Source organism: Venturia canescens, chromosome 2 (genome assembly GCF_019457755.1).
Source record: "Venturia canescens isolate UGA chromosome 2, ASM1945775v1, whole genome shotgun sequence".
Taxonomy (NCBI): Eukaryota; Metazoa; Arthropoda; class Insecta; order Hymenoptera; family Ichneumonidae; genus Venturia; species Venturia canescens.
Window position 1 is genome coordinate 12,787,547 of NC_057422.1, and position 14,423 is coordinate 12,801,969.

Below are 14,423 nucleotides of genomic sequence, written 5' to 3' on the forward strand. Positions count from 1 at the left end.
TGTTTGAACGATGAATTACAAGGATGAACGGAGGCTTGGACAATCGTGTTCGTAAATGGAAAGACCAAACGCTTGTTTTACAAAAAACATGAAATGCATATTATATTTGATCGAATATATATGTATATATAGAGATATATACATATATATGTGTGTATATATATATAAAGAACTTACATGATAAGATCCTCGCATTTCGCAATAAATTGTTCAATATAAATTAATTAATACCTAGAAGTTACGAGTTTCGTATTTCCCAAACTCGTGCAAACATTCAATCATATATTTTAATATTATTTTATCGTTAAGAGTCTCGCAATGCATTCGTCAGTCTCTCAAAGAATTTATTTTGTTTTATTTTTGTTGTTTCTTTTTTCGTTTTTTCGAAATTCTTCGCCTCATTGATTAAAAGTTCAAACAATGGGAATCGTCGTCTTTAGTTTTCTCTTTTTAGTACCTAGAATCTAACATTTCGTAGAGAAACGAGAAAATCACTGATTCGAGCAACGATGAATTGTCGAAACGAGTGCTCAATTAATTCCTCTTTTTGATACAATAATGAACATTTTCGTAATAAAATAAAAAATAACAGAAAGAAAGAAAAAACAAGGAAAAACGTGTAAAAAAGTATCATACACACTCCGCACCTTTATAACATACATAGCCACGATGATTCGCTTTTTTTTCTTCTTGTTCCTCACATCTGCCAAAACGGGGGGAAAATATCTAATGATACTTGCAATTTTCACCCGCCAATATCTGCAGCTTTCGCCTTTTTCTTCGCTCGTCTTTTAGATACTAAAATTCGTACTATTTCATTCCAGCAAGACGCGAGGTGCTTTTGTCATTACACGTTAATTCGGGCTGCGTTTCTTTGGAAAATTCGCCCACGAAGGACGAAGTAAAATATAAGACTTTTCGCCTCGCGTTCAACTGGTCGGTACGGACTATCCTCTATACATGTATACACAAAGTGTACGAAGTTTTAATTTTTCTCGCCCTCACGATTTATACATATCCATTCGTTTTCCATCACCCATTTCTTTCGTTTTTATCTTCTCTCTCTTCTGTCTCGTTGTTAGGCTCCGATCCGCAAAGGATTGTAGCCCTCTTCGCGAGGTTTCACCCTCCTCTTCTCTTTTTTTTTTTCACATTTTATTCCTTTTTTTTCATCATCGGAGATCAAGTTTTTCGATAGCTCGTTTGGTACATCAAAGTGGAAATTTATTCCTTGCGTACTTATTCTTAAACACCGGTTTATTATTCTTTTTAATTGCGTATTGGTAGAAACACGTATCAATTATTTTTTAAAATTATTTATTTCCATTGGTTTCATCGTTAATATCGTGTCTTTTGGTTATTTTTATTCGTTAGCGAGTGAGAAAGAGAGAGAGAGGGCAATGCAGAAGTTACTATTTCTATAATTCGTAATACTCCAACAACGATATAATTCGATATCGTTTTTCTCGTGTTCTCTTTCCAAATGTTTTTTTTTTTCTTGTAGCGTTAATACGAGACTCTCGTAATTTTCGACATTTGTGTTTTGTAAATTAATACAAGAGGCGTTCGAATGACGAGAGTATTGTAATCGAAATACTTTTGATCTTTCGTACGCGTATTAAGAGAGATCGATGTATACAAAATTCGTATAAATAAATAATAAAGAATACGTATTTTTGTAGCATATTCAGTCAGTCGATGATTTGTAAAGAGTTTGAGCGATGGAAAAAATGAAAAAGATAACACATTTCCATCAGACTCTTATTGTTTCTTCCGGTGAAAAATACTTTTTCGTTTTCAACGCACGTTATTTGCGTTTGAAAAAAGTTCAATAGGTTTTATTAGTATGTGTGGGTGTGTGAGTGTTAGTTGTTGTTCAGTGGAAAATGCACGAAATTTTGAGGATTTGGGCCCTCATTTCGATAGTCTAGTTTCGGTCGTGACTTTGCTAGGATCGGGCAATCTCACGACGAGTTGAGCACCGTTTTGCATCGGTCTCGTGCCGTTAAGACCGTTATTTATTTTAGGGCAATGCTGTTGAGGCACCGTGGGCAAAACTTTCTTTGCTCCGCTTAATTTCGGCGAACAACATTGTTTTTCCTCGAATTCGGTGATGTTCGAATTCCCATTGGATTGATGCAACGATGCTACTCGCGACGGCGTCGGATGCTCGCCGTAGTTGCAATGTTGGTGTCGATGATCCAGACTCGTATTCGAACTCGTGTAACACGGATTCGCTGGAATTTTAAGCGGATTGTTGTGATCGGCCAAATTGCAAATCATCGGCTCCCCGTTTCCCTTGAACGTTGTGTCGTTTCGAGTCAACGAATCACTTTTGAAACTCGGTGTTATGCTCATCTTGTTCGATGACTTTCCATTCGTCGTCGCGTAACCTGACATCGATTCGTTACGAAAATCGCTCAGGTAAGTCTGATTTGTGTACCAATTGTGCAAACGATGATGTATCTCCGGAAACTGAGGCCTCCTGTTAGCTACTTCGTGCCAACATTCTATCATCAGACTGTAAATCATCGTTGGACAATCCTCCGGACACGGCAACAGTTGCCTCGACCGAATCATGTCGATCACTTCTTGATTATTGTAGCCGTAATAAGGCTGCGATTCAGAAACAAAGAAACAACTTTTTAGAAACACGACCGGCATTTTTACTGAGTTTCAATTTTTTTATTATAAGTAGTTTCTCAGGCAAACCATAAGAATCACTTTAATCGTTGTTTAGCAGAAGGTGAATGGGTTTTCAAAATTATTTTGCAGTAATCATCATTGTTCAAGTTAGAAAACACGAAAATAAAAATCTCTCGGGAGGGACTGTGATTATTTTTATTTCACTCTCAATTTAGCTCTATAAATGTAGATTTGAGTGTTCGGTCGTATGAAAAATTAAGAGTGTATTACCTGCAAACCGTAACTATAAATTTCCCACAGCACAACGCCAAAACTCCAAACGTCTGATTCTGTGGTGAATTTTCCATACAATATGGACTCCGGTGGCATCCAGCGTACTGGTAACAGACTCTTCGATTGTACCCTGTAGTAATCGCTGCTATAGATATCACGAGACAAACCAAAGTCGGATATTTTCACTGTGAGGTTATCGCCGACGAGACAATTTCGCGCTGCCAAATCACGATGAACGTAATGATGGCCGGCCAAGTACTCCATTCCTGGTAAATAATCCAATCACAGAAAATATAGACGAGAATTCATGATAAATTTTTTATTTTTTCCAAAATTCACAGTGGCTTTGTGATTAATTATAACTATACTCTTTTCGCACGTTTTCCAAAATGTCGTTTTTCAAATGAAAAGCAAAGTCATGCGTGCGAATAGATTTTACTGTGAAAGTTTATTGAAAATTCGTATACTTACCCGACGCAATTTGAAGGGCGATGTGTAAAAATTCAGGTTGTTCCAAAATTTTGCCAGTCCCATTGTTCAGCGTAACATCCGATCTCGGAGAATAACGGATGAGAAATTCGTGCAAATCTCCTTGGGTCATGTATTCGAAAAGCATACACATTGGTTCACCCGTGAGAACAACACCGAGGAGACAAATAATATTGGGATGTCGAAGATCCGTCATTAAATCGACTTCTCTCTTGAAATCGCTCTGAGTTTTCGGGCTCGCATTTTCCTTGAGTGTTTTAACCGCAACGTAAATTGACTCATCGCATTTGTTGCCCGTTTGTAATTCACCTTTATATACTTTTCCTGCAAGAAAAACAGACCTTTGAATTGCTTTTTTCGACACAAACCATTTAGTTTCAGTTTAAAAACCACATACTAATAATTAAAAATTATAAAACTCTAGAAAACTCTAAAAATATAAAACGTACCAAAAGCTCCTTCTCCTAATTCCTGAATGAACACAACGTTGTTAACCGCAAATTGCGGTACTCTGTTGTTCGAAGTTCGACTGCTACCGCTGCTCAAGGTTCCTGTCCCTGGAGTCGTGTTTCCGGGTGCAGCCAGCAAAGAACTCATTTCCATCGGCTGAGTTACGCTTTGTCTACCATCGTAAATATTCTTATCGCACTGTATTCCAGTTATTATCTGAAAAAGAATCGATTACAATCATTTTTGATAAAATATGTCTTGGATTGTGTATTTTCCATACATTTATGTTAACAAAATGAAGAAAAACAGTTGAAATTGATCAATTCATTTGTCAAGTTTATTTGCAGTGAGTTGTCGGGAATTTTATTCGTATGCTAAATGGAACTTGTACTTACTTTATTCGATGGCAAATGATTCGACTGCCCGCGAGATTTTCTGCTCCTATAGCAACAGCAAAAAAATACAAGAACGATGATAAATCCTCCCGTCAAAACGCAACCAACAACTCCGTAGATCCAAAGATTTTCAACTTTAACTGAAAACGAAAAAAAGGATTATTACATGTTTTGACTAAAACAAGATTTTTATTTTTGTGCTACCTTCACTCACCACAAATTGGTATGTTACAATGTTCTTTTTGGGCTTTGTTATTAATGTTAACGTAACACCAGGGTTGACTGGTTGGGTCACCGGGATTACTGCAATAAGACAGGCGTCCAGCAAGTTCGCGACGGTCTTCAGCACGTAAGTATTGACTCGTCCAAAGCAGACAAGATCGACCAGAAAAACTGGTTTTTACAACACCCAGGTAAGATGCTCCATTTCCATAACACAGATCGTCTAAAAAGATTAAATGAAACTCAATTACGTATAAAGATTTGAGAATGCAAATCATAAATTACTAGGAAATAAGTTATTGGATCAATTCAGTGCAAAGAACGAAGAATAGTATCAAAATTGTCGCTTACTTTTCCGTACGTTATTGTGAGTGGAAATTCCAAGCGTCAAGCAATCGCTCGCTTCTTTGGAGTCATCGAGGGGTAAATCGGAGCACTCGACTAATGGGACTTGGCCAATGAGAGGATGTCGTTTGGCAATTGCATATTCCGTTTGACAGAGTTCGTTTTCAAGCATTTCGCACTCCTGACGACATATCCTTCGTAATTTACGATTCAGCAATATTCTCTTTGCAGAATTTGGATTTCCATAGCTTTGGCTAATCATTTTGCCGGTAGGTATCTTGCCGTCTTTGTCTAGGGTGAACTCCGCTCGAGGTGTGTATTGCGGACTCCGTTTTCGAAGAATTCTACCTGGACGCGCAATTTCATCGCTGTTGTCCTCGTTCTCGAAGTCGTCTGAACTTTCTGCTTGGTTCGAATTCAGCAGATTAAACAGTTGTGTACTCGCCTCCGAGTTTTTTGGCTTCTGTCCTATCGGAGGATCTCGACAGATGGGAAATGCTGAATAACACAGCGATGGCTTTGCATAGGCTTGACAATTTGGTGATACTTCACTGTAATTCAACATATTTTAAAATTAATCACTCCAATCATATAGTTTCGTCAAGTAAAAATGAAATATTAGATTGACAGCTTTCTTTTGACCTAGTTTTTTTTTCTCGGATTGTTTTATCTCTAAAACTGAGCCATCAATCCAAAAAAATTATTCTGATTTATGCTTTTCGAAATTAATTTGTTTATTATTTCTACAGAAGTATGACTTTCCTTAGTATCGAATTTGTTTTAATCCTTCAACAGATTATTCTTAATTTGGTGTTGTGACTCACTTTGAAAACGAAATAACTTGAAAAGCCTGCACTAATTTGTCCTCCAGTGTTTTTTGCGTCATGGGATGTGGAACGTAAATCGATTTGTTGCCCACAAATTGTTCACAGATTTTCCCGGTATACAACTACAAAAATGGATAAGGATGTCAATAAATTTAGTATGTAAATTGGTATATTATAAGACTCACGAATGTGCTAGAAAATACCTCGCAAACTCCTTCTTGTATAACTTTGCGGCCAGGCATTGACGCTGGTGTCTCAAAAGGCCTGTGCATTTGATCCGTATTGACATTGCTAAGGCCACTGCGGGCACCGAAATCTGGGTTCGGTTGTGTACTTGTAGAATCTGGACTTGGCGATAACAGTTTAAACGGATTAGTGTTGGCGATGAATGTATTGTGCGGTGTCGGCACTTCCATTCTTGAAGTGTCTGGTTCACTTTCGTCATCGGTACTGAAAATCATATATATCATAAAATGAATGGAAACAACGAATAAAATGATTAATAATAATACATAATTGTTTTATTATAATATGCATAGAGCACGGATTAGATTGTGTAATTTTTGAAAGGTTACAAAGATCGGCGTGGATAACCTCGAATTAAAAATTTCAATAAGCATATGCGGATATTTATCTAAAGTTTATAAAAAATAATAAAAAAAAAGTTCATGCTCAATGATCTTCAGAGATGCTAGCATTCATTGTTTCTTTATCAAAACAATGTTGTTACATACGAAATTTCGGGCGCGTATGTGACATAACCTGAAAATTGAGTTTCCAACAATATAGAGAAAGACTAACCTTCTCCGGAGATTTCTTATAAAATTTTGTTGGCTCGATTGAGCGTATATAAAAATATAAAAATTCTGTAACAACACTAGGTACGCAAGTAGCTCCATAATTATTTTTCAACTGTCACAACATCGGGTAAACACAACAACAACGTTCGATCATTTGTTTTGTTGACAGCGCGCTTCGCGGCAATCGCGGCCATTTACTTACGACGTTTCGAGCGCTTACAGCGGAATGTTATGAAACTAAGGTTTCCGGAAATGCAGTTTCGGAAAGGAAAAATAACGGACGGATTTACCGGAAATAGAATTACTTAATGTGGACAACGAAATTTTGCTTACTCGTCTAGTAGATCGGAAAAGTGTGGCATGGCTGGAACGTTTCCTTGATGTTCAACAACATCATGGTTTTCAGTATCTGAAAAAAAAACAGATAAAGATATACATAAATGTATATATCCAAATGAAGAGCAACCCCGTGAGGCCTTTGTTCTCGTAACAAAATCTATATCACCGAGCACGCTGCTGCGGTAAGCGATACACATGGGCGCCCTTTAAAGGTGAGCGAACGTTTAGACTAGCCAAAAAGGGGAGCAAATGAAAGGGTCTGATATTACACCTTGATATACGAGCCCTAGTCTCGATCGAACCGACTATTACATAATAGCCCGTAATAGGCCATGAATCAACTTCTCACTTGTTCACTACACGACCGCACTAATGATCCCTAAGCTTGTTTGCTCACGAGTCATATACGTATATATCATTTGACACGTGTATATGTGGTTACGGCCTCATACCTGTAGCACAAGAACGATTTGTAGGATACGTTAGACATATATCATCAGAATCGACGTTTCCAGCTGTTGCCAAATTAATAACGTGCAACAACATCCATCTGCCTGGTTCAACGATGTTTTACGCTCATTTCTAGTGGGAGATTTATTCAATCAGGGTTCCAGTGCTCACATCGCCTCAACAAAAAACTACGAAAATTGGCATTTCTCGACATATACGTCAAGAAGTATTGACATATACGTCGATATGTGTATATATTTTTTTAACCTCAATTCCAAGACCAAAACAGATTAATGAAACAAAATTTTTTTGGCGAACAAGCAATAAATCAACGTTTCCGTCTTAGAAATGGAATCGTTCGTACATTTCTGCATCTTATGAATTATTCCATACATTATACACACCGAGAATGGTTCGAAGGTAGAGTGAGGGGTGGGGTGGGGGGGGGGGGGGGGGGGAGTAGGCAAGAGACGATGCAAGCTCGTTCTCCCATCTTTTCTCGTCCCTTACTCGAGTTATTCATTCCGTTGGCCCATAAATTTGTACCTGTACACACTTCGCTGTGTATTGCTTCTGTTCATGGGTCATTGCACACACGGAATAATGGGGCAACGTTGCAAAGCGTTTTAACCTTCGTGAGTGAAACGGAATGAGAGAATTTGAGAGAGCGACAGAGAGGGGCTGGTAGGAAGAACAGACGACGGTCTCTCTCGTGCTGTAACCGCGTGTTGAGCATGTAGCTCTCGGAGGGAAAGTGGAAAAGATAAGGAAGCTCAAAGTCATTAATTACCCCTCTATATAGCGCATATATCGCGTTTATATACACCGTTACGACGGATAAACCTTTATACACGTATACGCCTCGGAATCTCAATGCAATCTAGTATTATACGAACTTATACTGTCTGTTGTTTATACCAGTGGACAAAAGCGTCGCCCATGAGCTATAGTCGGAGAGTCCGCGCACCGGACGTTTAACCTTGCGGGCTTTGTGTCACGCTCCTGCTTATCTGATACACTATACTTCGATTAATTGCACAACTGATATTTTATTGTACAGTCAAACGCGCTTCCGAAGACGATTATTTGTTTGAGGTTATGTTTAGGGTATTTTGTTTTCTGCGCCAATGACTATTTCATTTTCTCGCGAACGGTGATCGGGACGAAAATAATTGTAACGACGAATACCGGCGGGGGTTTGAGAAAACGCTGTCAATTATTTTTCCACTTTTCTTAGTTTTGACACTTCGCTGCAGATGAGGGATTGGGCAGGAATCGACAAACGAAAAGGAGAAAGAAAATGCGAAATTCGATAAAAGCCGTGATAAATAGTACGCCCAAAGTCTCGGAGTTTTATTCACGAAATTTTTGCCCAATTTCTCATCGGACGGGACGACGTAAAGAGGGGAAGGGATGGGATCTGGGACACTGAGGACGATGAGTGTAGAACGCGACATGATTAACGAGCTTTCGGCTCTCGGGGACACGGGAGGGAGACAGGAAGGGACGGAGAGAGGTTTTCAGTGAAACTTGGGCCTATACCTTTATTAGAATTTCATGTAATGGCGCTAATGGGGATTAGGCGGTGGTAGGACAGAGATACGGCAACTTCCATGACACATGCGTGTATGCAGGCCCGTGTGGGTTGTGTCTGTAGCCAGGACATAGAGTTTTCTCCCTACGAGCATAAAATAATATTAAGCGAAACGCAGCGGTGTGTTCCCCGCGCATCGTGGATTTCAATGGTAAGCTCGCATAATCCGGCTGGCCAGAACCGGTATTATTTTTCGGCGCGCTTCGCACTTCCACCACCAGAGTGGCTGCTAGTGTAACGCGTTCGTATTTCGTTGAATGCAATCGGGAATTTCCGAACCCCTCGTTCTCTTCGAATCTCGGTATGGCGGAAACGATAACTCCTGTTAATTCTCGGTGCTCCTACATTCTTCGTGGTTTTTCTTTCTTGTACATTATTCCGGATTACCCACGTTCGTAATTATTGCTCCTTCGTCATGAAAAAGTAATAATTTTTTTTTCGATATTTTTTTCGACTCAATCCCCATCGAGAATGTGCGATAGTCGTGAATCACATTGAACAATATTAGCACCTCGAAAGTTTTTATTTCGCTGAAGCGCAGAGGGCGGCTCTGGTGTTCGCGTTGCTTCCGAAGTATCCATAAACCTCGGGAACATCCAAATATGGAGGAAGTTCAACGCACGCGCGTATTCATGTGTATCCATTGCTCAACCGCTACGCACGAGTGTACGTACGATTGTTTTATTACGTGTATACACATATGAACGCTTTTGCCACTCTGCGGTGGATCGAGCAGAGTGCACCATGCTGTTCCCCGTATGGGCCAAATGGCTCGTCGTTAATCCTCTCCCAATTTGTTGAAAACGAGAAAATTTATCCCCCGCCCCGTAAGCGCGGGCGGACTCGACTGAAGCAGCATCGAGATCACTCGGGAGGCTGCGTTCCAATTCGATATTATGTGCACACAAACGAAATGACGAATAATCCTCTCGCTACCTCCTCGATTATTCGATCGGTCAGTTATTTCGAACCAGGCCTTTACCGGGCTCTCGCAATAAATAACGAGGCATTATATTATGACGTATAGGCAACAATGATAATAATCATTGCTAACGGATCAAATAAAGCGAAGAATAAATAACACAATTAATTAACCAATATTTTTATATTCGTTCGTTTATCCCCAGTTTGTATCCACCGATGTTTGGGGAGCTAGAAAAACCGTGGACGAAATAAGTACAGAGTATTTTTGAATGATTATTTGCCTTGTCATTCCACAGCGAAAATATTGTCGCTCGAATCGATCGTTGTGATCAAGTTTTCCATAAATTCAGATCAAAGCATCGTGGAAACCTGTTTCAAGGCCTTTCATAGAAAAAGCCAATGGACACGTCGCGCTTGGCAATAAGTTCTCAAATAAACTTCGGCTCGCCGTTACTCTCGTTTTTATTCGCTTTTTTTATGCGGCATCGCTATAAAATCTGTCACGTCGCATTGACGGTGGTTCAACCGCCGGTCGAATCGCCATCACTCGCATTTGTAGCGGCGAACGATAGTGCGTTAAGTATCACGAAACACAGTTGTACATTAAGTTCCGAAAATGACACGGACACCTGCTGGTCCCGGCGGCTGATGATACTCGGCCTGGTCGCGCACGCGTTCAGCTACTGCGTATGTGCAAGTACGCTACGAAACACGGTTGACAGTGCTGGCTCGACGGCACGTGTGACAGAATTTATAGTAATTTCACTCAACAGTTTACACGCGGGCGGAATCCAAATGAACGGGCTTTTTTCGTTTCCCCCTTTTCACCATGCAAAACGATGCTTTTTTATTGGACAACTAGTTTTGTATTTTGTCAATAATATTTTAGGAATTTCCTCCAATTTTTGTATTTCTTGTATTTTCATGCATTCGATTCCGAAATCATTGTGAGATTATATTTGAAATATAATTCATGAAATTCTCGTGATTCGTTGAACAAAAAATCTCAATTTTCGTGTACAAAAATTCAAGGAATTTTTTTGTTTTTTTATCAATAAAAGGGACGAAATTATGTTTTGAGCTTTCCAGGGATTGTCCTGAACCGCGATTCCTTTGACCTTCGAATTTTTTGGAAATTTGACAAGATTTCCTATCCCTGATTCATGCTCGGAGCAAAAAAAATTCTGTCAGAACGCTTATTAACTTCGAATATCAATGAAAATAAAGAAAATTTCGTTTGCGACGTAATTTTTCGTGTTCTGTGAGATTCCTGCTCGTAACCCCATTCAAGGATATCGCATATGCTAAATCCTCGATTCCTATCTTTCGGTCTTCCCCTTCTCTCTTTTTCGTTATCTCTCCCTTATCCGTTAATTCCCCGGGGTGAAACTCTGCTTTTTCAACGATAATGCGCCGAGTCCCGAACACACACGTTGGCTTCAGGACGAGAGTCTGCGAACGTCACTTCGTTCTCGTTTTTCCCGTAGCTTTTACGTTGATCTCAGATGAAAGAATCAATAAATGCTTCAGACAGGTGAATGTTTTTACTTATAATTCCTCGGGTACGAGAACTTCGGTGTTTTTGACAAGTTTGACACAATTAAAAACGAAAAAAAGGTAGAAAAAGAGAGGGCGAAAAGGGCAGGCGTGCGCGGCGGTGGTTCTCGGTCAGTTTTTTCTTGTGCTTTCGCAGAGGAGTTTTTGACGTGCAGTCAAAGCGAATTATTCGTTGTTTTTAACGGAACGCGAATTCTCTCGTGGTATTCGGTAGACTTGATACAATGGGAAAAAAGGAAAAGCGAGAAAGAGAGAATATGCAGCGCAGAGATATAAAAGGATACATGGGGCAGGCAAAACGAGGGGGGGGGCGCGGGGGCGCGCTGGCAATGAACGAACTCCGGAAAACTTTTAATTCGAGAACAACGAGCAAGCTCCGTCAGCATCGTTGGTACGGATCAGAAACTTGGCCCATGTTAATTGGAAACTCGAGAGGAACGGTGACGAGCAAGTGGAGGCTGGAGAGAGCGCGTGAAGAGGAGGGGGAGAGGACCGAGGGGTGGTTTGGACCGCGGCTTCCCTCGCCGGACGAACTCTCGTTAATCTTTCGGATTACGCATTACTCGCGTCCGGACCGGAAACTTTATCTATCGATTCTTCCCTCCTTCTTTATATTTGATTCTCCGCTTCCTCGATGATATAACGAGTAAAAAATCGAGTGGGAGGCAGAATGAAAGGGGATAAACATGGGCGACGAGATATATAAAAAAAAGAACGTATCACCATGAGAAATATCAAATTTCATGGGCGTTTGGGGGCAAAGGGAAAAAGTGTCCGTGCTCCTCTGGTCTCGTAAATATTTGACGTCGATGTGTATACAAAAAAAAAAAAATAAACACAAATTTAACCATCGAGAGGCTTTCGTGAATGGAATATCAACGATATTATTCAGTATTTACACACTGAGGAAAAAATTTGCTTGAAACACTTGAAAAATGTTCAATTTAACTGAAATATTTAGACCTACACGCACGAATGGAATATCAACGATATTATTCAGTATTTACACACTGAGGAAAAAGTTTGCTTGAAACACTTGAAAAATGTTCAATTTAACTGAAATATTTAGACCTACACTTACGAAAAAAATATTTAGATTATTATTCAAATAGATAGCGATTTGGATTTACGAAATTGAGGGTTGTGCGACGATATTTGGGTTACTCTAACGTCGTATTTTCTTGCTATACGAAAATAATTGTACATTGAATCTCCGCAGATCGCGTTGTGGTGAGAAAACCTTCAGCCGAATTAACAAAATTATACGAAATATACTCAACTTTTCTTTCGAGGTAGACATTTGTATGGACAGTTGATCTTGTTCGTCGTCGATGAGCTTCGGTTAAGCTACACGAATAAAAAATCTATCAAAATTATTTGTTATTTTGCACAAATCGTGTTGGCCAATATAACAATACATTTGAAGAAATTTTGGGTTGTATTGAACCGACCAGTATGATTCGATTTACAAAATATTCATCATTCTCATCAAAACCGTTTGGGCACACTTCAGTGCTTGATATTCAAATAATTATACGATAAAAGTGTATGCAAATTAAGTAGAAATGAACAAATGTTTCGCGTTCTTCGAACAAAAGATTTGGTTTAGTTCGTTATTAGCTAATTCACACAAACAAAAATGAAGCGATTCAGATAAATGAACTTATTTATCGCAAGTAATTCGGTAGTCGTTTATTTCAACGATAAATTCAATTGAAAAACGTTAATCGCCAAGTATCGAATGAATGCTCGATAAAATATGATTGGAGTATTGAAATCCAAATTCGCTGATTAAAACCAAATGGGATTAGATCGAACGAGTCGAATGCGATCGCGGGCGCGGGCTGAATATCCCCGCAAATACGCCACCAACTTTTATGATCAAGGAATGAAGTTATTTTCGAAGCAGCATCCCGAACGCTTGTTAAATACTCCCCCGGGCTTCGCTATGTTATAACGCGAGGCAGACTTAATGAAACTTTATCAAATTAGATCAGGATGTCTGGAATGATGGAGCTTTTCGAGGATAGCATATATACGAACGGGCTTCAGCACAAACGCAACCCTCGACGCACGCACTTGCTCGCGATGTACCCTACGAAACCGCACCCTGGCATATTTTCCAAGTGCCCAATGGCCCTTGATGCACCAAAAGCGTAACACGCATATATACGCGTCCGTATTAGCCACGGTAAAAGTCTACAGAGTGGCTCAAAAGTCAGACGCGAAAATCTCACAACCAGATCGAACGACTTCCAGCAGGTTTCTTGGATGCATCGAGATATCGATAAACGAATCATCACTAAAGCGACGCACGTGCAGAAAACCTCCGGGAAGTAACCCGAACCGGCGCATCCGGGTCGCTGCAACAGAGAGAGAAAAGTCGCTAAGTTGCTCCAAACATTTCTATCTCGTACTCGATAACTTTTGGACTCCGTAAACCTGCGGCATCATGACTTCCAGGCCTCCCTGTACATTTCAATCCATATTTCGTAACATACAGATTGAGCGACTAGAATATTCCCTCGGAACACATGCGAGGGCTATATAAATTCCTATTAAAGGCTTGTATTCGCAATGGTTGGTCTCGAACGTGCGTTACACAACGTCGTGTCTGTTGGAACACGCGCGCGAGAGATAACATCGTGACGCGTTTCATTGGCGAATTGCAACGGTAAAATGAAAGGGAAAGGGTGGCGATGTTGGTGGTTGGTTGAAAAAACGATGGGTATTCAGTCCGCGGAAAGCACTCGTCGAGCGATGCATATGGAGTGAGACCACACGCGTGTTCGTATACGAGACATTTGAGGCTTCACCGATAACCAACGGTCTTGTTACCATAATCCAAAGAAAGTCAGAAACCAGACGAATTTTATTGTATTTCAACATTTTTCAGTAGCGATTTTATTCCCTAATTTCTTTGCTCGATAAACAGCTGAAAATTTCTCGGGTGTTTGTTCAATTGGAGCTAGTCGGTCGACGATGGTAAAACGTTAATCCAACATTGGCCATTTGAAGGGTAACGATGTTTATAATAAATACATGAGCATTGTAGCAACCCGCCAATTCCCTGCCCCCGCCTGGCCTTCTCCTCCCTATGTACGTCCGGCTG

General features: G+C 40.0%; 1 protein-coding gene across 5 annotated transcripts in view; it reads right to left on the reverse strand.

Annotated features, from left to right (window-relative positions):
* Positions 1-72: 72 nt before the first annotated feature.
* Ror (Tyrosine-protein kinase transmembrane receptor Ror) overlaps positions 73-14,423 on the reverse strand; it is a 188,806-nt gene continuing 174,455 nt past the window's right edge. For 4 of the 5 annotated variants that reach the window (XM_043411111.1, XM_043411110.1, XM_043411113.1 and 1 more), the window contains exons 5-14: positions 6,781-6,856; positions 5,851-6,097; positions 5,645-5,769; positions 4,827-5,371; positions 4,468-4,698; positions 4,254-4,393; positions 3,858-4,074; positions 3,391-3,732; positions 2,917-3,185; positions 73-2,616 (exon numbers count right to left, since the gene is read on the reverse strand). In XM_043411111.1, coding sequence (XP_043267046.1) covers positions 1,915-2,616; positions 2,917-3,185; positions 3,391-3,732; positions 3,858-4,074; positions 4,254-4,393; positions 4,468-4,698; positions 4,827-5,371; positions 5,645-5,769; positions 5,851-6,097; positions 6,781-6,856 — 2,894 coding nt within the window. In that variant the 3' untranslated portion in view covers positions 73-1,914. Of the gene's footprint in view, positions 2,617-2,916; positions 3,186-3,390; positions 3,733-3,857; positions 4,075-4,253; positions 4,394-4,467; positions 4,699-4,826; positions 5,372-5,644; positions 5,770-5,850; positions 6,098-6,448; positions 6,628-6,780; positions 6,857-14,423 lie in introns of those variants that run through there. The other variant, XM_043411114.1, reaches the window with a different exon arrangement.